Source organism: Molossus molossus, unplaced genomic scaffold (assembly GCF_014108415.1).
Source record: "Molossus molossus isolate mMolMol1 unplaced genomic scaffold, mMolMol1.p scaffold_m16_p_14, whole genome shotgun sequence".
NCBI lineage: Eukaryota > Metazoa > Chordata > Mammalia > Chiroptera > Molossidae > Molossus > Molossus molossus.
Genome location: NW_023425349.1, coordinates 19,582,019 through 19,607,635, shown reverse-complemented (window position 1 = coordinate 19,607,635; position 25,617 = coordinate 19,582,019). Strand labels below are relative to the sequence as shown.

The 25,617-nt window shown below is 48.0% G+C and overlaps 2 protein-coding genes across 5 annotated transcripts; both read right to left on the bottom strand.

The window, feature by feature from the left end:
- Positions 1-453: 453 nt before the first annotated feature.
- Positions 454-24,328, bottom strand: LOC118629774 (haloacid dehalogenase-like hydrolase domain-containing protein 3). 4 transcript variants are annotated; one of them, XM_036261407.1, is made up of 2 exons: positions 24,223-24,328; positions 454-1,928 (listed from the first exon to the last, which is right to left on the bottom strand). In XM_036261407.1, exon 2 carries the CDS (start codon positions 1,760-1,762, stop codon positions 1,007-1,009), a length of 756 nt encoding a protein of 251 aa, XP_036117300.1. In that variant the 5' UTR covers positions 1,763-1,928; positions 24,223-24,328; the 3' UTR covers positions 454-1,006. The 4 variants fall into 4 exon arrangements, with proteins under 4 accessions (XP_036117300.1, XP_036117298.1, XP_036117302.1 ...); XM_036261405.1 differs by lacking the exon at positions 24,223-24,328 and adding an exon at positions 5,934-6,052; XM_036261409.1 differs by lacking the exon at positions 24,223-24,328 and adding an exon at positions 5,720-5,921.
- On the bottom strand, positions 23,466-24,810 carry LOC118629775 (haloacid dehalogenase-like hydrolase domain-containing protein 3). Its single transcript, XM_036261410.1, has one exon. It carries the CDS (start codon positions 24,655-24,657, stop codon positions 23,902-23,904), a length of 756 nt encoding a protein of 251 aa, XP_036117303.1. The 5' UTR covers positions 24,658-24,810; the 3' UTR covers positions 23,466-23,901.
- Between the last annotated feature and the right edge of the window lie 807 nt (positions 24,811-25,617).

The following is a 25,617-nucleotide window of genomic DNA, read 5'->3' as shown; positions in this document are numbered from 1 at the left end:
CCAGGAGCTCCAATGCACTATGTCTCATGTGACATGGATCCCTCTCTACTTGCAACCTAGTGGTGAAGCCAATGGACTTTGGAGTCAGGCATGCCTAAATTGGAATTCTGGCTCCTTCATGTTCTAGCTGTGACCTCAGGCAGGCTATTTTACCTCTGAATCCCTTGTAAAGTGGAAGTCACACTACCTATGGCCAAAGATAGCTGTGAGGGTTCTATATGCATATAAAGGACTGGCAGAGTATCTAACACAAGGGAGGGAAAATCAAATTTCTTCTCTTGTCTAAAATCTCCTGTTTAGACTATGTGGTCAGAGGGGACATATCCTTAAGCACAACTTGGCACTCCAATTTGTTCTTTTCCATTTTAAAAATACGTTTTTATGGATTTCTTAGAGAGACATCAACGTGAAGGAGAAACATTGATCAGCTGCCTCCTGCACGTTCCCCACTGGGGATCGAGCCTACAACCTTGGTATGTGCCCTGACTGGGAATTGAAGCAGGACCTCCCAGTCCATGGGACAAGGCTCAATCCACTGAACCACATCAGCAGGGCAGCGCCCCGATTTTCCAACTCAACTCTGACCTCAAGCTTTGTGGGGTGAGGGGAGAGTTACAGAGGCTTCGGGGCCTGAATGAGGGGCCCCAGAACCTCTGCTTCAACCCTAGCAGTCTCTCCTTTTTTCCTATTTTGCATATTGGGGTTCCACATAATATCAAAAGCCCTGCTGGTAAAGCGAAGTTTCAAAGTGCCTGGTTTGGAAGCTAGTTGGGCCCTTAGTGAACCTTGTTGGAGGTGAGGGGATTGTGCAAAAGGGACCCAGGCATGATGAATGAACCGTCTCAGACCAGGACTGGTTAGTGGGGCAGGGCTGAAAGCCTCACACTCTGCTTTATAGTCAGAAGGCATCACGGAGGCTGCAGGGAGGAGTTAAGGCCAGATCTTGGGAAGGAAAGGGCTCCCTGTCTGCAGTGTTTGTTGGGCCCAGCCACTTCCCTCACCAGACTCACAGCCCTGTGGGCGAGGCCTCCAGGCGGTCAAGGGCAGGTAGGAGATGGGGCAGTGAGGGGAGAATATGTTCTTGGGGTACAGAATCTTTGACCACAGGGTCCAAAGGCCCTGGGCCAACCACTAGAAAGCTGTGCATGCCTACAGCCCGTGCCCCCTTATAATCATGGTGGTAACTGTCCCCGATATGGGCTACCACTGCCGGTTCTACATGAGCTAGCTGCAAGGCCTTGTGGAAAATGCGAGGGTCTGGCTTGCACCAGCCACTAGCCTCAGAGGTCAGCACAAAGTCGAAATGTTCCCGCAGACCAAGACCCACCAGGATGTCCTCTAGCCGGTGGTCAAAGTTAGAGATCACTGCCTGCCTCAGACCTCGTTTTCGGCACTCCTGCAGGGTGTCCTGAGCTCCCTCCAACGCCTGCCAGGTGCCGGGGTTGCTGAAGTCTTTGTACAGCTGGTCAGCGATGGGGGCCACAGCCTGGGCATCCTGAACACCCGCCAGGTGGAAGGTCTGCAGGACCACATCCTGCCACCACTGGCGGGAGGTGAGGCCATGGCTCAGGCCATAGTTGGGGAAGCTGCGGCTTTGAGCCCTGAACGCCTGCCTGAAGGCTTGCTCCAGGACTGGGGCCTCTGCCTCCAGCCCATGGGCCTGGGCTGTGGAGGCATATTCCTCTCCCACGGGGTGGCGGAGCCTGATCAGTGTGTCCTTCACGTCCCATGTCAGCAGCCGTATCTGAAGCCGGTGAGCCATGGATCCGCAGCAGGAGGCCGAGTCTACTCCAGGTCTACCTTAGGTTCCAAGGGCCAAGAAGAAACGAGTTGGACGAGACACACCTCCACAACCTAATGGTTGTCTCTTTCCAGGCCTCCTGGGTCAGAATTTCTGGCACTTGGTTAATGTTTCACAGCAGAAGATCCTGGAATGAAAGAGCAAGTACAGTGAAAGTTCAGGCTTTAGAGTCATACAGACTGGGTTCAAATTCTGATGCTGCCAACTCTGTGTGTGACCCGGGGAGTGTCTCTTTCTGAAGCTGTGTCTCCTCATGGCATCAGGGTGAGGACTGGAGCGGCAGCTTTCCCCTGAACAGAGGTGGTGGCAGAGGCCGTTTTTCCTTTGTGAGCCCTTCCCCCACGAGGTCGGCTGACAGCTGCCATATCTGGGACTCCAGCAACCTGGCTCACACTGGTTGCCCCGCCCTGGTGATTCCCTGAGGCCCTGCCCCACCCAACTTTCAGGCCCACCCAAGATTGGCCTGTTTTGGCTCCTGCTTCAGATTATCCTAAATCCTCTCAAACAAGCAGCATGTGGCCACAGTGAGCCCCATAACTCACACTAAGTGCCCCAGGCCTGGCATTAGGAGTAGCCAGCCTTGGTTCACAGCTTGGCTTTGCCTGGGCACCTCTAAGCCCAGCACAAGAAGCCACCATCGGCAGATTGCTTTGTAGCTCATGCCTCGTGGCCCTGGGTAGAACACAGGCAGTGGCTGACCTTGCCCCAGAGCCAGGACACCTAGTGGACAGCTTCAGACCTCATCAAAGTACCACCACCCAACCACCTCCACAAGCGACACACTCAAGGAATGGACCAGAGCCCTGCTGACGTAAGTCTTGTTCTGTGTGGTGGGCATAGCTAATCATCCAAAGTAGTCACAGGTCAGTGGTCAGTTGGCACAGCCAGCCCTTGTGTGCTGACATGTTTATAACCCCACTGTGTTGGCATGTTTATAACCCCATAATTGATGATTGGTAAATTATTGTGCTGCTCCATAACTGATGATTGGGAAAGTCACTGTGTGCCCTCTGGCTGAACCTGTTTAGTAAAAATAACCTCAGTAAACTGGAATACTCCCTGAACCAAGAAACTGTTGGGAGCCAGCTATGTGTCTGACAGAATCCACGGAGTCAGAGACTTGAGTCTTGAGTCAGAGACTCGACCTTCCCCACAGTCTCAAGGAATCAGGCTTGCATTGTATTTGTGCAGCTCGGCTAAGTGTGACCCAATGTTCCTTGAAATACACGGGTGTTCCGTTTATCCGTAAGGCAAACTAATTCTATACAGCATTGCTGTGGCCTTGGGCATTATATTAAGAAGATCCTATTTTCTGTAAGGTATAAAAGGCATGTAATAAAGCATATTGGGTCTGATTCCAAAGACTGTCACAGGGGTGTTCAGAATCAGACACCACCCGGCTAATAAACAGCTCTTATTTGGACTTCAATTCTCTAGTGGCCTTTCTTTGACTCTGTCGTGCCACAACACTTGCAGCTGTACAGCCTGAGTAAAACTGTCTCATTGAGGTGCCAACAGCTATCAAGACTCAATTACAACAGAAGGGTATAAAGTCTACACGAGGGCTGCACCTTGAGGGCCCAGATGGGTGATCAGGGAGGCTGTGCCACTAGATTCTACAGGACAGCTACTACAATAGGCCACCCTAGGAAGCCTAGGAGACATAGCAACTCTACCTAATACACAAAAACAAACACAGGGAGGCAGCCAAAATGAGGAGACAAAGAAACATGTCCCAAATGAAAGAACAGAACAACACTCCAGGAAAAGAACTAAATGAACAGAAATAGCAATCTAACAGATGCAGAGTTCAGAGTCCAGAGTGCTAACCATTACACTATTGAACCTAACAGATGCAGAATTCAAAACACTGCTTATAAGGATGCTCAATGAACTTAGTGAGGGCCTCAAGAGCATAAAAAAGAACCAGTCAGAAATGGAAGCACTAACTGAAATAAAGAATACACAGATTCAATAGTAGAGTAGGTAAAGCCAAGAAGCAAACTATTGAGTAGGAACATAAGGAAGGAAAAAACACCCAATCGGAACAGCAAAAAGAAAAAAGAATCCAAGAAAAAAATGAGGATAGTGTAAGGAGCCTCTGGGGCAACTTCAAGCATGCCAACAGTCACATCTTGGGGATGCCATAAAGAGAAGAGAGAGAACAAGAAATCAAAACCCGCCCTGGCCGGTTTGGCTCAGCGGTTAGAGCATCGGCCTGCGGTCCTGAGAGACCCGGGTTCGGTTCCCACTAAGGGCGCGTACCTCGGTTGCAGTTTGTCCCCGGCCCTAGTCGGTTGTGTGGGTGGCAGCCACTCGATGTGTTCCTTTCACATCGATGTTTCTCTCTCTCTCTCTCTCGCTGTTCCTCTCTCTCCCTTCCACTCTACCTGAACAAAAAATGGAAAAATGTCCTCCGGTGAGGAAATAAATAAATAAATAAATAAATAAATAAATAAATAAATAAAAGTTAAGCTAAGATGGCAAATAGATTTAAAAAAAAAAAAAAAAAAGAAATCAAAACCCTATTTGAAACAATAATGGCAGAAAACTTCCCTAACTTGGTGAAGGAAACAGACATACAAGTCCAGTAAGCACAGAGAGTTCCAAACAAGATGAACCCAAAGAGGTCCACACCAAGACACATCATCATCAAAATGCAAAAGGTTAAAGACAAAGAGAGAATCTTAAAAGCAGCAAGAGAAAAGCAGTTAGTTACTTATAATGGAGCTCCCATAAGACTGTCAGCTGATTTCTCAAAAGAAAATTTGCAGGCCAGGAGGGAGTGGCAAGAAATATTTAAAGTGATGAAAAGCAAGGAGTTACAACCAAGATTACTCTATCCTACAAAGCTATCGGTTAGAATTGATGACAATATAAAGAGTTTCCCAGACAAGAAAAAGCTAAAGGAGTTCACCACCACCAAACCAGTATTATATGAAATGTTGAAGGGTCTTCTTGAAGAAGAAGATAAAAAAACATGAACAATAAAATGGGAATAAATACACATCTATCAACAATCGAATCTACAAACAAAATGAGCAAGCAGAACAGAAACAGACTCATAGATACAGAGAACTTTTTGTTGGTTGCCAGAGGGGAGGCGAGTTGGGTGAAAAAGATGAAGGGATTAGGAAGTACAAATTGGCTGTTAGACTGATGAACTTCAAAGGGAAGGGGGGAGGTGGGACGGGAAGACAGAAACCAAAGAACTTATATGCATATATGCATAACCAATGGACAAACAATAATGTGGGGAAAGCAGGAAGGGGGTGGGATTGGGGAGAAGGGAGGTCAAGGTTGGGGGGGAAGAGGGACATGTGTAATACATTCAACAATAAACAAGTTTAAAAAATATATATCTTTTTGGAAAATCTGTACAGCATAGGACAAAAAGCAGAACAGAGCAGCCTGGTCCTACCTGTTGTGAAGCCCCTCTGAGCCCCTGCTTCATCTTTAATGGAGGTAATGACATCTGCTTGGGTGGCCAGCAGTGAAAGAATTAGTGCCTCAATGCACAGGAACCAAATTCCTCAGCCTATTGTCCACAGACTGGATGCAGTTTCTTCCCCCCAGACAGAGTTGATTCAGGTTTCCTGATGAAACCTGAGAGGTCAGAGTGCAGCCACTTGTTTGCCCTGGCAGGGATATGGCTGGTGAATCTGGGACATGTCTTAAAGGAAGTTGGTCAAGGAAATGAATTGAAGTCTGTTCGAAACTTAGGGAGACCCACCCAAAGAGCCCTCTCACTTTGTGGGTGGGGAGAGGAAGGCCCAGTGAGGAGCGGAACTCGCCCAAAGTCACTTAGGGAGCCACTGGCAACAGCTAAGAGAACAAAAGGCTCTGGCTCTCGACCCCCAGCATTTTCCATTTCTGGAAGGCGGAGGGGGGACTGGGCCACAGGCATGTACTGCTCACCCTTCTTCCCCATCTCTGGGGCTGGGTGGTAGTGAAGTCCAGCTACGCCAGCCAGCCGTTAGAGCGAGACCTCTACAGCTGCGGTCTGCGTGGTGACCTGGGGCGGGAGGGTCTTAGGGACGCTGGTCACGGTTGCGGCCTGCAATCTGGGCCGCATTTTCAGCTCCAGCGCGCTCCGATGGCTGGGAGAGCGTCCTCGGGGCCCAGGACTCACCAGCCTCGTAGAGAAGCGGGTCAGGATGGAAACAACAGCCCCCTGCCGGCTCGGGAGAGGTGCGCAGACCCTCTGCCAGTGCCAGACCCTCCTCTCCTCTGCTCGGGACACCAGCCGGCTTCGCCCCTCCTCCTGCCCCACCTCCGGCTCCTCCCCTTCGCCCCTCCTCCTGCCCCACCTCCGGCTCCTCCCCTTCGCCCCTCCTCCTGCCGCCTCACCCTCTCTGCGCACCCTCCGCACCTTCACCTCCTTCCACACGGTGCCCTCTGTCACCGTCCTCACAGTGCTCCTAGGTCCCCTCTGCACCCCTTCGAGAGACCCCACACCCCCTCTAGGATCCCCATCTCATGCCCTTCCGCCTCCCTGCCCGCATCTCACTGTCACCTTGCACCCTCCCGTCTCTCTGCGCGCCCCTGCTTCGCCTTCCCCGTCCTCTCCCCACTTTCTGCGCTGTCTCCGCAGTCCCTTTCCCTCCCAGTCCCTCCGCCTCCCCTGGGTCGGAACACTCTGGGAGGGGATCGGGCTGACTCCCAGGGAAGAGGGGGATTTGGGCCCGGCCAGGCTTGCTGAGTGCCGCCACCTGGACTTGGGCAAGGCAATGCTCCCCTATTGACTGAGTCCCCAGTCAGCACCAGGAGGAAATTGCTTTCAGTTGGAAACTTACGTAATTCGACAGTTTGCTGATAGAGCCCTTTGCAGTAACCGAGCTGCTTTTGTGTTTTATTTTTTTTGGATGAAAGGGGGAAAAAAATATTCTGTTCCTCTTAAAAATGTTTAAAAATACGTGCCCGGCAGGTGTGGTTCAGTGGATTGAGCATCGCCCCAGGGACAGAGGTCCCAGTTGGATTCCCTGTCAGGGCACCTGCCTTAGTTGCCGGACCCATCCCCAGTAGGGGGCGTGCAGGAGGCAGCCAATCGATGTATCTCTCTTATATCCATTTCCATCTCTCTCCCTCTCTGTAAAAAATATCAATAAAAACATATTTTAAAATGTTTAAAAATGCAAAGTGTAAAAAGTGGAAAGCCCAACTTAATTCACTAAGTATGTACTCGTTGAGCATCTACCTGCTGTTCTATGTCTGACCCTGTCCTTCACTGAGGATACAGTGGAAACAGGAGTTCCTGTTTTCATGAAACAAGGGTGGGGAAGACAAAAATCAAGTAAATAAACAAGATTTACTTGGATGAGATGGTTAGGGGAGGAGCAAAGACCTGAATGGCAACCAGGTGAAGATTAAAGTACATGTAAGCAGCCCTGGCCGGTTTGGCCCAGCAGTTAGAGCATCAGCCCACGGACCCGGGTTCGATTCCGGCCAAAGGCACATACCTTCCTTGGTTCCAACCCGGCCCAGGTTGGGGTGATGAGGATGGCAGATCCTGGTTGGGGTTGTGAAGGTGGCAGCTGATTAATGTGGCTCTCTCACATCGATGCCCCCCCCCCCGAAGATAAATGGAAAAATATCCTTGGGTGAGGATTAAAAAATGAAATTAATAAATAAATAATGGATATGTAAGGAAGGAACTGGCAAGTGCAAAGGTACTGGGACCCCAACCTGCTTTCTGAACAAGGGAAGTGGCCTTGGGGACTGGGAGAAAAAGGTGAGCCCGCCTGCCCCTCACTCCGCAGGGGTTGCTTCAGTGGCAGTTTTGGTTATTATGCTACCAGACATTTTTCTCTTGTTTATATATTTATTGAATGTATTGGGGCGACACTGGTTAATAAAATTACATAGAGTTCAGGTATACAATTTGACAATACATCATCTGTATATTGTACTGTGTATTTACTGCTCCTAGTCAAGTCTTCTCGACATTTTTCTAGGAGCACACAAATGTGCATATAATTTTCTTTTTTCCTGTCTCTCCTCCACCCCTCTTTTTTTTCTTTCTTTCTTTCTTTCTTTCTTTCTTTCTTTCTTTCTTTCTTTCTTTCTTTCTTTTTCTTTCTTTCTTTTCTTTTCTTTCTTTCTTTCTTTCTCTTTCTTTCTTTCTTTCTTTCTTTCTTTCTTTCTTTCATTTTTTCTTTCTCTCTCTCCCTCCCTTCCTCCCTCACCCCTTCCTCCCTCCCTCACTTCGCCTTCCTCCCTTCCTTCTTTCCTTCCTTCCTTCCTTCCTTCCTTCCTTCCTTCCTTCCTTCCTTCTTTCCTTCCAACAATAATGCCTCCTGTATGCCAAGTGGTCTGAGGTTCACTTCATTCTGAACCGCCTCACCAGCACTGGGCTCAGGCCCAGGAGGGAATACACAGTACAGACTCACAGACCCTGGGCCCCACTGGAACCTGACCGGGGACTCGCCAGCAAAACTGAGGTGTCACAAGCATGATTCCCAGAAGTGGGAGTAGGAAGGGTGATGGGATTTCACAGAAGCAACACTGTCTGAGATTGTCTACTTCTCAGGATCACCTGAGACCCATCCCCTTAGGTTCTGCTCCCAGCTCTGCCGCCTGACCCTGTGTGCACTCCATTAAATTATTTTTCTCTCTGGGCCTCAACCTTATAATATGCAAAATGGAGGGACTGGACAAACTTGCAACTGAAATTCAGGTTAGCTCATAAGTTCATTTCCAAGATAATTTAACTTTGCCCATGGAACCTGTTTCTCCATATATAAAGAGAACGTGTTTACATCAGGATCAAATGAGAACACATGGAAAAGCTTTTGAGAAGTAGATGATTCTTTTCTCTTGAGATCATTGAGTCTTTTGAGGCAGTAAGACTTTTCTTCAGTTACATAACTATTTCAGCCCAGGGCACCCATTATATGAGGGGGGCATTTCCATTATAACCCCTGTGAATGTGCCCCTTGGAATTGTGGCCCTGAAATGTTGTTTATTTAACTGTCCTCTAAGGTTCTGCCTTTTTCTTAACCTTTTCAGCAGAGAAAAAAGGAGACCTGGGTGTCCCAGGAAAGCCAATAAAACACAAGCCTGCTGTTCTGAAACAGGCATCTGGTTTGCCAGTTCAAAAATGGGTACACTTAGCCCTGGCCAGTTTGGCTCAGCGGTTAGAGCGTCGGGCTGCGATCCAGAGGGACTTGAGTTCGGTTCCCGCTAAGGACATGTACCTCAGTTGCAGTTTGTCTTCGGCCCTGGTTGGGTCGTGTGGGTGGCGGCCACTTGACGTGTCCCTTTCATGTCGATGTTTCTCTTTCTCTCTCCTCCTCTCTCTTCCTCACACTTCTTTCCCCCCCCAAAAAAGGAAAAATGTCCTCGGGTGAGGATGAAAAAAAATGGGTACACTTAATGGGTGTAGTGTCCTCCCTAAGTCAGATGACAGAAATCCTCAGAGGTTTTCATCCCTTGATCTGTCCTGTGCGTTTTGGCCTGGTGATAGCTCCTGAAGACACCTGTCATGCCACTACATTGGATGCTGGTTATTTCTCTTTGAGAAAACAAGTATTTTACGTGAGGGCTCTTTCCTTGAGATTCTCACATTGAAATCACTAAGTTAACTCAGGCTGGCACACAAAACACCTTTGTCTTTAAAATTTTCATCTACTTTTTTTAATTTTCACCCCAGGACATTTTTCCTCTTTTTTTTTGGAAAGAAGTGGGAGGAAGAGAGAGGAGGAGAGAGAAAGAGATACATCGACATGAAAGGGACACATTGAGTGGCCACCACCCACACGACCCAACCAGGGCCGGAGACAAACTGCAACCGAGGTACGTGCCCTTAGCGGGAACCGAACCCGGGTCTCTCTGGACCACGGGCCGACGCTCTAACTGCTGAGCCAAACCGGCCAGGCAATCTACTTATTTTTTAAAGTTAATTTTATTAAAATATATCATGCATAACCCGGGCAAGTTTCGCTCAACGGTTGAGCATTGGCCTGCGGACCAGAGAGTCCCAGGTTCGGTTTCCGCTTGGGGCACGTACCACACATAAAATATATCATGCATAGAGAAGGGACAAAAGAAATGTACATGTTCTCAAATTTTTACGAATTGAACATATCTATTCAAAAAGCACCCAGACCAAGAAAAAGAACATCCCTAGAACCCTGCAGCCCCTGTCCTTTTTCAGTCTCTTACCCCTCCAAAGGATAACCACTATCGTGACATATAATTGCATATTTACTTGTTTTTGAACTGTATACAAATGGAATAATACAACATGCACTCTCTTGTCTTCTTTGTTCAAAATTTTATTTGTAAGATTCATTCATGTTGCTGTGTGTAGGTCATTCGTTCTCATATGTGTAATATTCCATTGTATGTCTATACTACATTTTACTGTTGGTAGACATTTGGGTTAGCACATGTTTTCGGTTACTACAAATATTAGAAAATGTTGCTATGAACATTCTCAAACATGTCTCATAGCGGACATATGGACACATTTCTGTTGGGCAAATTCCTAGATGTGAAATCACTAGACAGTAAGGATATGTTCAGCTTCAGTAGATGGGGCCAGCTTTCTGAAGTGGTTGTAGCAGTAATATCTGAGGATTCCAGTTGCTCTATGTTCTCAACAGTTTTCGACATTTTGATGGATATATGGTGCCATCTCACTGTGAGTTTTTGTTGTTGTTAATCCTCAGGCGAGGATATTTTTGCATTAATTTTGTAGAGTAGAAGAGAGGGACGGAGAAAGAGAGAGAGAAACATCATGTGAGAGAGACACATTGCTTGGTTGACTCCAGCACGACACCAACCAGGGTGGGGATCAAACCTGCAAGCCAGGTATGTGCCCCTGACGAGGCATCCCCTGAGACCCTTCAGTCCTTGGACAGATGCTCAAACCGCTGAGCCAAACCAGCCAGGGTCTCATTGTGGTTTTAATTTGAATTTCTCTGTTGAATAATGAATATAACACCTTTTCATAGATGTTATCGGCCAAGTTTTTATTTATTTATACAAATAATACATGAATATATCCTTGGTAGATACATATCACAGGTGGTATAAAAATGAAGTTTTAGCAAAGATAATACATAAAAAGCTAAAGTCCCTCCCTCACCCCATTCCTTTGCAACCCCTTCCCCTGTGTTGAGCACTGGGCTTGGAGATAGGAGACCTGAATCCCAGCAGTGGTCTGTCCCTGGCTTGTGTGTATTTGGATGAATCCCCTCTCTGGGTTTGTTTCCCATTCTAAAGGCCTCTTTACTTTGCTATTCTGACCACTTTTTCTGTGATTTCAAAACACTCTGTGATGGGAATGGCCATTGGCCCCAATAACCATTCTCTCCACCTTCCTTAGTGTTGAACCCCCGAGTTTTAGCTGAGCGCCTGACTGCCTCTGTTTTTCAGTTTCACTTCCTTCACTGGGTGTGGCCACATGACCAAGTGCAGACAAGGACATGTGCACGGAAGTGATGTGTCCATAAAGAGGCACCATGCCCTTCACTTGCCCTTCTCTTCTTCCTGGTGGCTGGAGAGGACCTGATGGGGGAACTGGACCCACCATCTTTGACCATGGGCTAGAAGGGGAGACGTGTTGAGGATGACAGACGAGGCAGGAGCCAAGGCCTCCCACACCACGTGCTGACACAGCTCTGGACTGCTCAGAAAGCTTCCCTCTTAAGCTATCATTAGTTTGGCTTTTGTTATAGCCACTGAACTTGAATCCTGACTAAACCAGGGAGACTGGGGAATGACTTTGGGTGTCAGGAGAGGTTGCCTTGAGGAACTGACACTTAAGCCAAGATCTTAGCAAGAACAGGAGATAGCCATACAGATTTCGGGGAAAATCATTTCCAGGCAAAGGGAACCCCTGGTACAAAAGCTCTGAGACTTCGTCAGCCTTCTGTGCCATGAGGGAGAACTTGTGTCCCCACAGGGTCAGCTGCATTGAATAGTGATCCCCTGCCCTGGTGCTGACCAGTCAATCACTGGAGACCCTGATGCTGAAAGGACACACCTGAAAGCTGCTGAATAGTCTAGAGATCTTCCCCTGGGACCTTCCCTAAAATCTCCACCTTTAAAATGGGACCATGCCCCACCCAAGCATATCATCTTTGCCTTCCTCATTTCTAAGTTCCAAGGGCCCTTCCTTTGCCTCTATAACTTGTTTCCAAAGCCCATTGTTTCTACAAATTACTTCTTCCCTCTCTGTGATTTTATAAATAAACATTCTCTTTTAGTCTGAGTCTTGGCTCTGAAATCTTTCTTAGCCACAACTGAAGTACCAAGGTTGCTGAACCCACCGGTCTAACACCGGGTGCGGTTCCTGCCACCACCCACAGTAGTTCACCCTTCAGACTAGGCTTAAATGTCAGTCCCTCAGGGAAGCATTTTCTGATCTTTCAACCCAGGTCTGTTCCTGGTGACTGCCTTCATAGCCACTGGTGACCCTGGTTCCCAGGGAGACCCATTCCACTTAATGTTGCCCCTTGTGTGTGTGTGGAGGTGGGCGTGGGGTCTGGACAGTTATGTGCTTTCTGTGACTGTTTGTTCAAAAGGGCAGTGTCTGTCTACTGTCTTCTGTGCCTAGAACACGGCCAGGCCCTGTATATCTTTTTCTTTTTTTGTTAATCCTCACCCAAGTATCTTTTCCATTGATTTTTAGAGAGTGGAAGGGAGGGAGGGAAAGAAAGGGCCATGTGAGAGAGACACATCGCTTGGTGTCCTCCTGCATGACTGGGGCAGGAGATCAAACCTGAGACCCTTCAGTCCACAGGCTGACACTCTAACCGCAGAGCCGAACTGGCCAGGGCCAGGCCCTGTATTTGATTGGCGATGATGAGTCTGCGATGGCCTTGAAGAACCTTTTTTTTTTAACAGCAATCATTTTAACTAGAAATGAGCTCAGAGGCCAGGGGCCAGGAGCCAGGAGCCAGGAGCCAGGAGCCAGAAAGCCAAGAAGCTAAGAAGGTCTATTGTTCTGGTGCGGTCTAACCCCTAAGGCACTGAGCCATTGATGGCTCATCTCCAATGAGTGTATCAGATCCATAGGAGGGTAAATCAGGCTCAGGCTCCCTGCACGGTGAAGCTTTGTGACTCTTCAAACCCTGAGTTTGGCTGGCCACTACCCACAGGCTGAGATCAAGTCTTTAGTGAGGCGGCCACAGCTCTGGGGGACATTACCTAGAGTTGGAGCAGACCGGTCTGACTGCAGGAGCTGCAGAGTGTATAATTCTAGATTTTAAAATGGGCGGTACTGCTTTACAGTCCAAACTGAAGTACCACGGGCCTGGAGTTGGGAGGCCCTGTCACTTTGCAGACAGGCAGGTGGACTTGCAAACATCTCTCCTTAGTTGGGCCTTAACTTTCACTAGGGGAAACATTGCGTCATGTTGGTTTCAGAAAACTGAAACCAGTATCCAGTTTCTCAAGCCTGAAACCCATGGAGGCATCCTTCTTTCTTCCCGATGCCTCACCCTTGAGAGCTGACCCTCGCCCCCGCCCCGGATTTAAAGCATTGGCAAATCTGCTAGTTCTTTCTCTAAAATGTATCCTGAATACATTTGCTTCCTCCTATCTCCACTGTTACCACTGTGGTGCGGGCCACCACCATTGCTCCCTGGGGTCTGCAGTAGCCTTCTAACCAGGCTCTTTTTCTCACAACCCCCCATTTTCCCCATACCAGTAGAATGTGGGAAAGTGGACCATACATACCTGGTTAGGATCCTTCAGTTGTCTTTTTAAAAATATGTTTCTATTGACTTTTTAGAGAGAGAGGAATGGGGAGAGAGAGAGCAACATAGATGTGAAAGAGAAACATCAATTGGCTGCTTCCTGCATGCTCCCTACTAGGGACCGAGCCCACAACCCGGACCAGGAATAGAACCGGGACCTCTCAGACATAGGATGGCACTCAGTCCACTGAGTCACACCCCGGCCTGGCCTTTAGCTGTCTTTATATCAGATGCAAAATACATCTCAAGTTTCATAGAAGGTGCCAATCTACCTCTCTAATCTCCAGTCCTGTCACCCGGTCTCCCCTGCACCCTGAACCCCGCGGTGCTGCCAAGCTCCTCACTGCAGGATCCTTGCACACTTGGTGTCACTCCGGTGCCTTCTGGTGTGCTTCCCTCTACTCTCTGTAAGGACCCTCCTTTGACTTCAGGGAGCTGCCCCACCCTCATCTGTTATTCTGTCTCAGACCCTCTTTCTTTTAAGGCACACATTATAATTTGTAACTGCTTCATTTGTCTGTTTTCTTGTTGTTTGTCTCTCCCATTCTCTTTGTAGAGCTTCCTTACAGAGAGACAAGCTGAGGTCTGTCTGTCTAGATCCTCAGTTCCCAGCACCTTGCCTGGGCACAGAGCACAACTCTCAAAAAGACATCTCTTTACTAAAAAGCCTTAGTTTTATTTTTATTTTTTTTAATCTTTATTGTGGGATGTAAAATGTATTACAGATGTTCCACATTTTCCCCCCTCCTCCCCACTCCCGCCCCCCTCCCAGCTTTTCCCACACTATTGTCTGTGTCCATTGGTTATGCATATAAGTTCGTTGGTTTATTTCTTCCCACCCCCCCAACCCCTTTCCCTTTGAGGTTTGTCAGTCTAGCAATGAATTTGTGCTTCTTAATCCCTTCACCTTTTTCACCCATTCTCCCAACCCCCCTCCCAACTGGCAACCAACAAAATGTTCTCTGTATCTATGAGAATGTTTCTATTCTACCTGTTCATGTTGTTTGTGGATTCCATTGTTGATAGATATGTATTCATTACTATTTTGTTTGTTCATACATTTTATCTTTTTCTTCAAAAAGACCCTTCATCATTTCATATAATAACAGTTTGGTAGTGATGAACTCCTTTAACTTTTTCTTGTCTGGGAAAGTTTTTATATGTCCATCGATTTTAAATGACAGCTTTGCAGGATAGAGTAATTTTGGTTGTAGGTTCTTGCTTTCCATCACTCTGAATATTTCTTGCCACTCCCTTCTGGCCTGCAAAGTTTCTTTTGAGAAATCAGCTGACAGCCTAATGGGAACTCCCTTGTCGGTAACTAGCTGCCTTTCTCTTGCTGCTTTTAAGATTCTCTCTTTGTCTTGAACCTTTTGCATTTTGATGATGATGTGTCTTGGTGTGGACCTCTTGGGGTTCATCTTGTTTGGGACTCTCTGTGCTTCCTGGACTCGTATGTCTGTTTCCTTCACCAAGTTAGGGACGTTTTCTGCCATTATTGTTTCAAACAGGTTTTCGAGTTCTTGTTCTCGCTCTTCTCCATCTGGCACCCCCAAGATGAGAATGTTGGCACGATTGAAGTTGTCCCAGAGGCTCCTTACACTATCCTCATTTTTTTGGATTCCTTTTTCTTTTTGCTGTTCTGATTGGGCATTTTTTGCTTCCTTATATTCCAAATCGATGGTTTGCTCCTTGGATTTACGTACTCTATTGTTGAAGCTGTGTAAATTATTCTTTATTTCAGTTAATGCCTCCTTCAATTCTAACTGTGTATCCATGATTTCTACCTGGTCCTTTTTTATGCTCTTGAGGCCCTCCCTAAGTTCACTGAAGTTCTCAAATAAGTTCATTGAGCATCCTTATAAACAGAATTTTGAACTCAGTATCTGTTAGGTTGCTTATCTCCATTTCACTTAGTTCTTTTATTGGGGTTTTTGTTCTGTTCTTTCATTTGGAACCTGTTTCTTTGTCTCCTCATTTTGGCTGCCTCCCTGTGTTTGTTTCAGTGTATTACTTAATAAGAGGTATGGGGCGCGCTGAGACCAGATGCTGCTCGTTTGAAAGAATTTAGGAAAAACCTGAAGCAGGATCCAAGACCGGCCAATCATATGGTTAAGCAAGTGGCAACAGCTTGGGTGGGCTTGAAAGTTGGGTGGGGCGGGGCCTCTGGGAACCACCAGGGCGGGGCTACCAGTGTGAGCCAGGTTGCTGGAGACCAAGATATGGCGGCTGTCTGCCGCCCCCGGGAAGGGCTCACCAAAGGAACAAAGGCCTCTTACAGCATGTTTGTCCCAGAGAAACCCCCTCTCCAGCCCTCGCTCCAGTGCCAAACAGCTCAGTTCTTCCCTGTATGTCTCTGGTGCCCCTGGAGCTGCCTCCCCTCCAAGCTTAGAGGGAGAGAGTCCGATAAGTCCGTGCACGGGCCCTTTAAGGAGCTGCCTGGGGCTCCAGCCGCGTCAGCTTCCCTGAGCCTCAGTTCCCGCTGGTTTTTCCAGCCAGAAGTTATGGGGACTTCTCTTCCTGGCACTGGAACCCTGAGCGGGGCACCTGGTGTGGAACGGGGACCCCTCAGTCCTCAGGAAGGACCTTCCCAGCTGCGGGAGCCTCCTGATTTTTATCCGCCAAACGTGGGTGTGGGACCATCCCTTTGTGCCTCTGCCGCCACTGCTGCTGCCGCCGCCCCTCCGCCCCTCATGCCGCCGCCCCTCCTACCAGTCTGGATGTGGCTGCTGCTTTAATTTTGTAGTTGTAGGACTTCCATTCAGCTTGATTTCAGGCGGTTTTGAATGATTGTTGTTCTGTAGTTTATTGTAACTTTGATGTGGTTGTGGGAGGGCGGGGTACCGCGTTTACCTACGCCGCCATCTTGACCGGAAGTCCTAAAAAGCCTTTTCGATGGTGGCATCTCCACGACCAGGAACTTTCTCTTTGCTTCTGAATTTTGATCCCCAGGGAAGGTTTCTGCTTGTTAACGAGTCATTATTTTCTGGGTTTATGGCTCAGATTAGGGCAGATCTCAGCAACCACTGGCCCTTGTGGGAACTGACTTCCAGTGGGATCGTAGAAAATCTCAACTTTGAACCTGGACATGTCAATCTAGGCTTCATCCGAGCGCCCAGCAATGCTGCCAGAGCCTCAGGCTTCCCAGAACTTCCGAGGAGCCACGGTCCAGCTGTGCTCCTGGGAGCTCTCGAGCTGCAGCCACACCAGAGGAAGGAGCTGGGGAGGCAGAGGCAGCCTCGGAGCTGACCCAGGGGAGAGTGGAGAAGCTTGGCTGAGCCCATGAAGATGTGGCTAAGAGTGGTAAGATTTGGCAAGCTGGCAGAAACAATCTGGAACTGCTGGGCACCTGCCAGCATGTGAGCAGGAAGAGGGCACAAGGGCATAGTTGTAAAAGCAGCATCTACTTTTGTTTTCACTTCTCCAAGGCCCCGGGACCTTTGTCAAGGTCTAGTTCTTGGGTCGTGCACACTCTGTCCATCACTCCTTCAGCCACTGCAGTAGCTGAGGTGTGTAGTAGGTGATGATGATGTCGGCACCTTTGTGGGAGAGAAACAGGGAACAGGGGAGGGGCAGGGCATCAGCTCTGGGCACACCTGGGAGATGAGGGCCAGTGGAGGAAGAAGGCCACTAGGAAGAGGCACAGTCAGTGGGCGACACAACGTAGGCCTGAGCCCAGCTCTGGTCAGTTCTAGCTCTCTCTGTACACTGCGTGACTGTGGAGAAGTCATGTTCTCTTTCTGGACTTCAGTGTGCCGATGTACAAAATGCACAGTCGGGAAAGAGAGAAGCTGTAAGTTTCTTTCCCACACTGTGTGCCACACCCACAATACCAGCTCCCATTTATGGAGTGATAAGCACGTGCCGATTACACATATCATCTTATTTAATCCATATGACAGCCATGCATCAGGTATCTTACCCCTGTCGTAGACAAAACCCCCGCCCGCCTGCTTACCTGCTCTGCGGAAGGCGGTCATGGCCTCCAGTACAGCAGCCTTGAGATCAAATGCCCCGGCCTGGGCTCCGTGCCACAGCATGGCAAACTCTCCAGAAACATGGTACACAGCGAGGGGGAGCTCAGGAATTATATGTGCCTTGAATGTTTGGTGACACCCTCTGTAAAACTATCTGAGCTCGGTGGTGTCTTTAACTACTGATTCATTTTTCTGTCATAACCAGAAGATCTTTCCTGTCTGTTTGGTTTAAAAAACATGTTTTAAAATTGATTTTGAGAGAGAAGAAGGAAGAGGGAGAGAGAGAGAGAAACATCGATGAGAGAGAACATGACCACCTCATGCATGCCCCACACTGGGGATTGGGCCCTGGCAATTGGCCAGCGGTTAGAGAGTCGCCGCGGACGCGAGTGACCGGGTTCGGCTACCTAAGGGCCAGGATTCGGTTGCAGTTTGTCCACGGCCATGGTTGTCTCGTTGTTGACACTTCGAAAGTGTTCTTCACATCGAGTGTTTAGATTTCTCTATCATGTATCTTCTGCCCCAACTTTATGCAAAAATAAAATATCCCGGGTGAGGATAAAAAATAAAACTTTAATAAAAATAATAAAAAAATTTTTTTTTACATACTGTGTTCTTTTACCTTCCTGAGTTGAACAGTCTATCATTTTAGTTTTTCTTATTTCTCACGTGAGTATTGAAACCATGCAGGTACTTCTAGGTATTGGTCTAGGCACAATCCACAGATTTGATGTCATGTATTCTTTCAGTTACAAGTATTTTTATTTATTATTATTTTTATTTTTAATCCTCACCCAAGGATATTTTACATTTATCTTCAGAGTGGGAGGGGGAGAGAGAGAGAGAGAGATACATCGGTGTGAGAGAGACATGCTGACTGACCGCTACCAGCATGATCCCAACCGGGCTGGGAACAAACCACAACCGAGGTATGTGCCATTGGCTGGAATCAAACCTGGGACTCTTTGGTCCACAGGCTGAATTTCTAACCACGGAGCCAAACTAGCCAGGGTAGTTATAAGTATTTTTAAATTTCCACTGTGATTTGTTTATTCACTATGAGTTACTAGAAATAGGTTTTTAAATATCCTAATGTATGGCTTTACTTTTTAAATTATCATCGTTTTTTTTACTAATTTCTAACTTAATTCATTGTAATGTGTATGATATCAATTGTTCAAAGTTTGTGGAGACTTGCTTCATGTCCTAAAATATGATCAATTTAGGTAAACGTTTCACATTCACTTGAGAAAATATGTAGAGTTCTATACAGTCGTCCCTCGCCACTTCATGCTTCCACTTTCGCGGCTTCACTCTATCGCGGTTTTTCAAATATATTCGTTAACCTTTTAACCGGGAATTCCCTTTTTACTGTATGCAACGTTTGAGGTATTTATATGTCCCGCTCGGTTAACAGGTTAAAAAGTTGATTGAGACAGTGAAAATGATACAGCGAGCGCTCCGTTGTCTGAGTCAATTAGACACCCTGTATAACATTTAAAATTAAAATTACTGTACATATGGACTGTAGGCCTATGTATTTGAGCACCCTAGGAATCCTTCAACACCAGGTGCAACCGATGGACCACTCCTTGTGTGTGGGCAATAATTCTTTCCAAAAAATCGGGTGTGGTGAAACCAAGCCAATCAGAGCGTGCTGTTCACTGAGTGGCTATCCTAGCCTCTCCTGTCCTGGCCGCTGATTGGCTCAACCTCATGCAAGTTCGTTTCTCTCATACACGCTTCTGCATCGCTAGGCATGGGAAGCATCTCTGCTCTTTTAAGTGTTTGCGATTTCTGAGAACGTTTATCTAAGCCCCACGATGGCTCCTAAACGTGCTGCTTCTTCTAAGCCTTCTGACGATGAAACTAAGGGCCGGAGGAAGATGCTTACCATCCAGGAGAAGGTGAAACTCTTGGATATGATCAAAGATGACAAGAAAATACTAGAGGTTGCCCACCATTACGACTTGAATGAGTCTACCGTTCGCTCCATCCATAAAGATGGAAAGAACATCCGTGCAACGGCGATTGTCCTCTCAACAAGGAAGCAAGGTGCATCGTGACAAATCGTAGTAAGTTCATAGTGAAAACGGAGTCTGCCCTAGCCGTTGGGATCAGTGATAGCCACAAGGAAAACATTCCGTTGGATTCGCTGGTCATCTGGGTGAAGGCGAGGCCGGTCTATCAGCGCTTTACGGCGGACGAACCTCAACCAGGACCCTCTTCTGCATCATTCATGGATTTCACGGTGAGTAAGGGTTGGTTCGAGAAGTTCCAGAAGAGGTATAATCTGAAGAGTGTCATTCTCCATGGAGAAGCTGCCTCTGCTGACCAGCCTGCAGCAGAGGACTACGTGAACAACACGTTCCAGAAGATCCTTGAGGAGGGCGAGTATCATCCAGAACAGGTGTTCAATATGGACAAAATAGGACTGTTCTGGAAAAGAATGCCTTCCCAGACATTCATTTTCAAGGATGAGGCCAAGGTCTGTGGCTTCAAGGCGCATAAGGATCGCGTGACTATCGTTCTGTGCGGAAATGCTGAGGGGCTTTGCTCAAGCCTGCCCTTATTGACCAGGCCAAGAACCCGAGGGCCCTGAAGAATAAGAACAAGAACCTGCTGCCAGTGCATTGGAAGCACAACGACAAGGGCTGGATCACGAAGCAGCTGTCATCGGACTGGGTCCACGAGCGTGTCCTCCCCCAAGTCAAGCTGTATCTCGCGGAGAAGGAACTGGAGTTTAATGTCCTTCTTTCTCCTCATGGACAATGCTGGAGGTCATGTGCAAGACTATCCTACGATGGTCGCGTTACTTCCTTCCAACACCACTTCGCTGATCCAGCCCATGGATCAAGGCGCTATTCGCGTGTTCAAGGCCCTCTACACATGTAACATCCTGTAGCACCTCGTCGAAGGCGTGGACCTTGAGGAGAACTTCTTGCTGAAGGAGTACTGACAGCAGTATACCATCGTGACCTGTCTGAAGAACATCCAGGCCACATTGAAGGACATAAAGACGGAGACTGGCCATGGCCTGTTTGGCTCAGTGGTTAGAGCATTGGCCCGTGGACCAGAGAGACCCGGGTTCAGTTCCTGCTAAGGGCATGCACCTCAGTTGCAGTCCCCGGCCCCAGTTGGGGTCGTGTCGGTGGCAACCACTCGATGTGTCTCTCTCACAACGATGTTTCTCTCTCTCCCTCTTCCTTCCTCTCTCTCTAAAATCAATAAAGGGGAAAAAAAGGGGGGGGGGAAGACTGTGAAGGCCAGCTGGAAGATGTTGTGGCCTGAAATTGTCCACGACTACAGAGGATTCACTGCAGAGGATATAAGCAACTCAGCAGTGGATAAGGCAGTTAGGCTAGCCCAGACGCTGGGAGGAGAAGGTTTCGTGGATATGACCCGTGATGACGTGGAGGAGCTGCTGGAGACATATTCGGATCCCTTAACTGATGAGGATCTGGTGGAGATGACTAAGTCTGAGAATCAGGAGGAGGAAGAGCAGCCGAGGTTCCTGGGGGTGAGGAGGAGGAAGTTGGCCTTACACTTGAGCATCTCTCACAAGTCGCGAGAACTGTTAAAGCAGGACATGGTTGGCAAACCGGACCCACAAATGATGCGTGTATTGTGGTTCCAGAATGTGCTTGATGGGGCGATAGAACCCTACAGAAGCCTCCTCACGCATATGAAAAGACAGCGCCAGCAACTGCCTATCACAATGTTCTTCAGCCTCGCACCCAGACACCCACTGCCTACTCCTAGAGCTCCTTCAGTGGAAGAAGACGACAACGCACCTGCTGAAGATACTGCCCCACCTGAAGACTCTCCTTCTGAGGCCGTGCCTGCAGAGGAGCAGGGACCTTGCTCTTCTTTGCTGTGCAGTATGTCTCTCACCTTCATCACTTCATCATCCAATAAGTTGCACTGTTTTCATAGGTTAGTGGTTGTGTGTAAGAACGGTGTGTGTGTAATTAAATGCACAATAATAATATGATATTTGTAGCGTCTAATATGTCTTATTTTCTCTAATATATTGGGTAATGCGAGTGTCATGGTGACTAAAGGGTGTTATTTCATGTTCAGAGGGCTCTAATAATGTTAAAAAATGTACTTAGAAGGTCGTAAACAGGTTTTCTATGCTCTAATTGTGAAAATGTTCAATTGATAAATAAAGAATCCTACTTGCTGGAAATTCATTTATATTGGTAGAGTCTGAAACTGATTAACCATGACAAATGAGGGCTGATTGTATATGTCTACTTTTTATTTTGTTTTGTTAATCCTCACCCGAGGAGAGGAGAGAGTAGAAGGGAGGGAGGGAGGGAGAGAGGGAGCAGGAGAGACAGAAACATTGATGTGAGAGAGACACATGGAATGGTTGCCTCCCGCACAACCCCGGCCAGGGCAGGGCATTGAACCTGCAACCCAGGTATGTGCCCTTGATCAGAATCGAACCCGTGACCTTTTGGTCCAGGGACCGACGATCTAACTGCATTCGTCTCCAAGAACAAAGACACTCTCTTACATAACCACAACATAATGATCAAGCTCAGAAATTTAATGTTGATCTAATACTATTATCTAATATATAGCCCATATTCAAGTGTTGCCAACTGAGCCAAAAAAGTTCTTAACTGTGTTTGGTGTTATTGTTGTTTGTTTTCCTGATCCAACTGGTGTCTTTTAAGCTGGAACTTGTTTCTTACTCATTTTTTTTTCCCTCACCCGAGGACATTTTTCCATTTTTTGTTCAGATAGAGTGGGGGGGGGGGGGGAGAAAGAGAGAAACACCATGTGAAAGGGATACAGCGAGAGGTTGCCACCCGCACGACCCAACCAGGGCCGGGTACAAACTGTAGCTGAAGTAACTGCCCTTAGCGGGAACCGAACCCGGGTCTCTCCAGACCACAGGCCGACACTCTAACCGCTGAGCCAAACTCTCCAGGGTTCTTAGGCATTTTTTAAAACATTTTTAGTGAGTCTAGGACAGTTGTTTTACAGAACATTCCTCAGTTTGATTTCATCTGTTGTTATCTGATGATTAGAAGTTCTCCCTGGCTGTTGGCACCAGAACATAATGTGCATGTTCCTCTCTACGTGCTTTTCATCTGTGATGTGCCCTGTGCTTGGCACTGGCTTGAGCCCTGAGGTAAATACCAAGTGGATATGTGAAGAAGGGAGAGGCAGGAAGAGACTTGCAATTAAAAAACCCAACCTACTTCTTCAATCTCCAGTGATTCTCCCCACACTTAAACCTCTGCCGCCTCGGACTTGTCCCTGTTCCCTGCACTTTCCTACCCCACAATAGCCCCTATGACAGGGGTGTCTTTCAAGACTGACATCCTTTAGGACACGTTCCTATTCTTCCAGGAGCTCCAATGCACTATGTCTCATGTGACATGGATCCCTCTCTACTTGCAACCTAGTGGTGAAGCCAATGGACTTTGGAGTCAGGCGTGCCTAAATTGGAATTCTGGCTCCTTCATGTTCTAGCTGTGACCTCAGGCAGGCTATTTTACCTCTGAATCCCTTGTAAAGTGGAGGTCACACTACCTATGGCCAAAGATAGCTGTGAGGGTTCTACATGCATATAAAGGACTAGATACTGGAGTATCTAACACAGGGGAGGGAAAATCAAGTTTCTTCTCATGACTGCAATGATGTTGTTCCTTGTCTAAAATCTCCTGTTTAGACTATGTGGTCATAGGAGACATAAACTTAAGCACAACGTAGCACACCGATTTTCTGTTTAATAGATTTTTATTGATTTTTTAGAGAGAGAGAGAGGAAGTAAGAGAGAGATAAAAACATCCATGTAAAGGAGAAACATCCAACAGCTGCCTCCTGCATGCCGCGTACTGGGGATCGAGACTGCAACCCTGGCAAGTGCCCTGACCGGGAATCAAACTGGGATCTCTCAGTCCATGGGACGACATTCAATCCACTGAGCCATACGGGCGGTGCAGCACCCTGATTTTCCAACTCAACTCTGACCTCAAGCTTTGTGGGGTGAGGGGAGAGTTACAGAGGCTTCAGGGCCTGAATGAGGGGCCCCAGAACCTCTGCTTCAACCCTAGCAGTCTCTCCTTTTCTCCTATTTTGCATATTGGGGTTCCACATAAGATCAAAAGCCCTGCTGGTAAAGCAAAGTTTCAAAGTACCTGGTTTGGAAGCTAGTTGGGCCCTTAGTGAACCTTGTTGGAGGTGAGGGGATTGTGCGAAGGGGACCCAGGCGTGATGAATGAACCGTCTCAGACCAGGACTGGTTAGTGGGGCAGGGCTGAAAGCCTCACACTCTGCTCTATAGTCAGAAGGCATCACGGAGGCTGCAGGGAGGGGTAAAGGCCAGATCTTGGGAAGGAAAGGGCTCCCTGTCTGCAGTGTTTGTTGGGCCCAGCCACTTCCCTCACCAGACTCACAGCCCTGTGAGCGAGGCCTCCAGGCGGTCAAGGGCAGGTAGGAGATGGGGCAGTGAGGGGAGAATATGTTCTTGGGGTACAGAATCTTTGACCACAGGGTCCAAAGGCCCTGGACCAACCACTAGAAAGCTGTGCATGCCTACAGCCCGTGCCCCCTTATAATCATGGTGGTAACTGTCCCCAATATGGGCTACCACTGCCGGTTCTACATGAGCTAGCTGCAAGGCCTTGTGGAAAATGCGAGGGTCTGGCTTGCACCAGCCACTAGCCTCAGAGGTCAGCACAAAGTCGAAATGTTCCCGCAGCCCAAGACCCACCAGGACTTCCTCTAGCCGGTGGTCAAAGTTAGAGATCACTGCCTGCCTCAGACCTCGTTTTCGGCACTCCTGCAGGGTGTCCTGAGCTCCCTCCAACAACTGCCAGGTGCCGGGGCTGATGAAGCTTTTGTACAGCTGGTCAGCGATGGGGGCCACAGCCTGGGCATCCCGAACACCCGCCAGGTGGAAGGTCTGCAGGACCACATCCTGCCACCACTGGCGGGTGGTGAGGCCATGGCTCAGGCCATAGTTGGGGACGTTGCGGCTTTGAGCCCTGAACACCTGCCTGAAGGCTTGCTCCAGGACTGGGGCCTCTGCCTCCAGCCCATGGGCCTGGGCTGTGGAGGCATATTCCTCTCCCATGGAGTGGTGAAGCTTGAGCAGTGTGTCCTTCACGTCCCATGTCAGCAGCCGTATCTGAAGCCGGTGAGCCATGGATCCGCAGCAGGAGGCCAAGTCTACTCCAGGTCTACCTTAGGTTCCAAGGGCCAAGAAGAAACGAGTTGGACGAGACACACCTCCACAACCTAATGGTTGTCTCTTTCCAGGCCTCCTGGGTCAGAATTTCTGGCACTTGGTTAATGTTTCACAGCAGAAGATCCTGGAATGAAAGAGCAAGTACAGTGAAAGTTCAGGCTTTAGAGTCATACAGACTGGGTTCAAATTCTGATGCTGCCAACTCAGTGTGTGACCCTGGGAGTGTCTCTCTCTGAAGTCCTGTCTCTTCATGTTTAAGAATGCAAGGACCCAAACTCACAAGATTGTTGGATTAAATGAGATTATTTCTTCCCTGCACAACAAATTTCTGAACACCAGTTATGAGCTAGGTGCTGGGAACAGGACAAGGTTCCAGCCTTCATGGCATTGACAGGCATTAAATAATAGGGTATACAGCCTGACCAGTGTGGCTCAGTGGTTGAGCGTTGACCCACACACCTAGAGGTTGCCAGTTCGAATCCCAGTCAGGTCACATGCCCAGTTTGTGGACCAAATCCCCAGTGGGGGGCATGCAGGAGGCGGCCCATCAATATTCTCCCTCATTGATGTTTCTATTTCCCTCTCCCTCTCCTTTCCTGTCTCTCTCTAAAATCAAAAAAGAAAGAAAAATTTAAAAATAAATAAATAACACAGTACTGTATACAGAATATACAGATATTAGAATAATAGGGTATGCATATATTAGACAAAGAACTACACAAACACTTAAGCTTAATGAATACAGCATAAATCATGAGGTTACAAATCCAAGGACCCAATCTAGTATTTGTCAGGGAACCTCCTAGGCAAGGGAAGTTTCAGTGGAGGATCTAAAGAACAACTCTGCAGGAAAGAGAGGTGGTTAAGTGTTCCTGGCACTGGAAACAGCAAATGCAAAGGTCCTGAGGGAGGGCAAGG

Bases quoted from the DNA above. Each gene is read 5' to 3' on its own strand.
- LOC118629775 (XM_036261410.1), bottom strand. From the start codon at position 24,657: ATGGCTCACCGGCTTCAGATACGGCTGCTGACATGGGACGTGAAGGAC.
- LOC118629774 (XM_036261407.1), bottom strand. From the start codon at position 1,762: ATGGCTCACCGGCTTCAGATACGGCTGCTGACATGGGACGTGAAGGAC.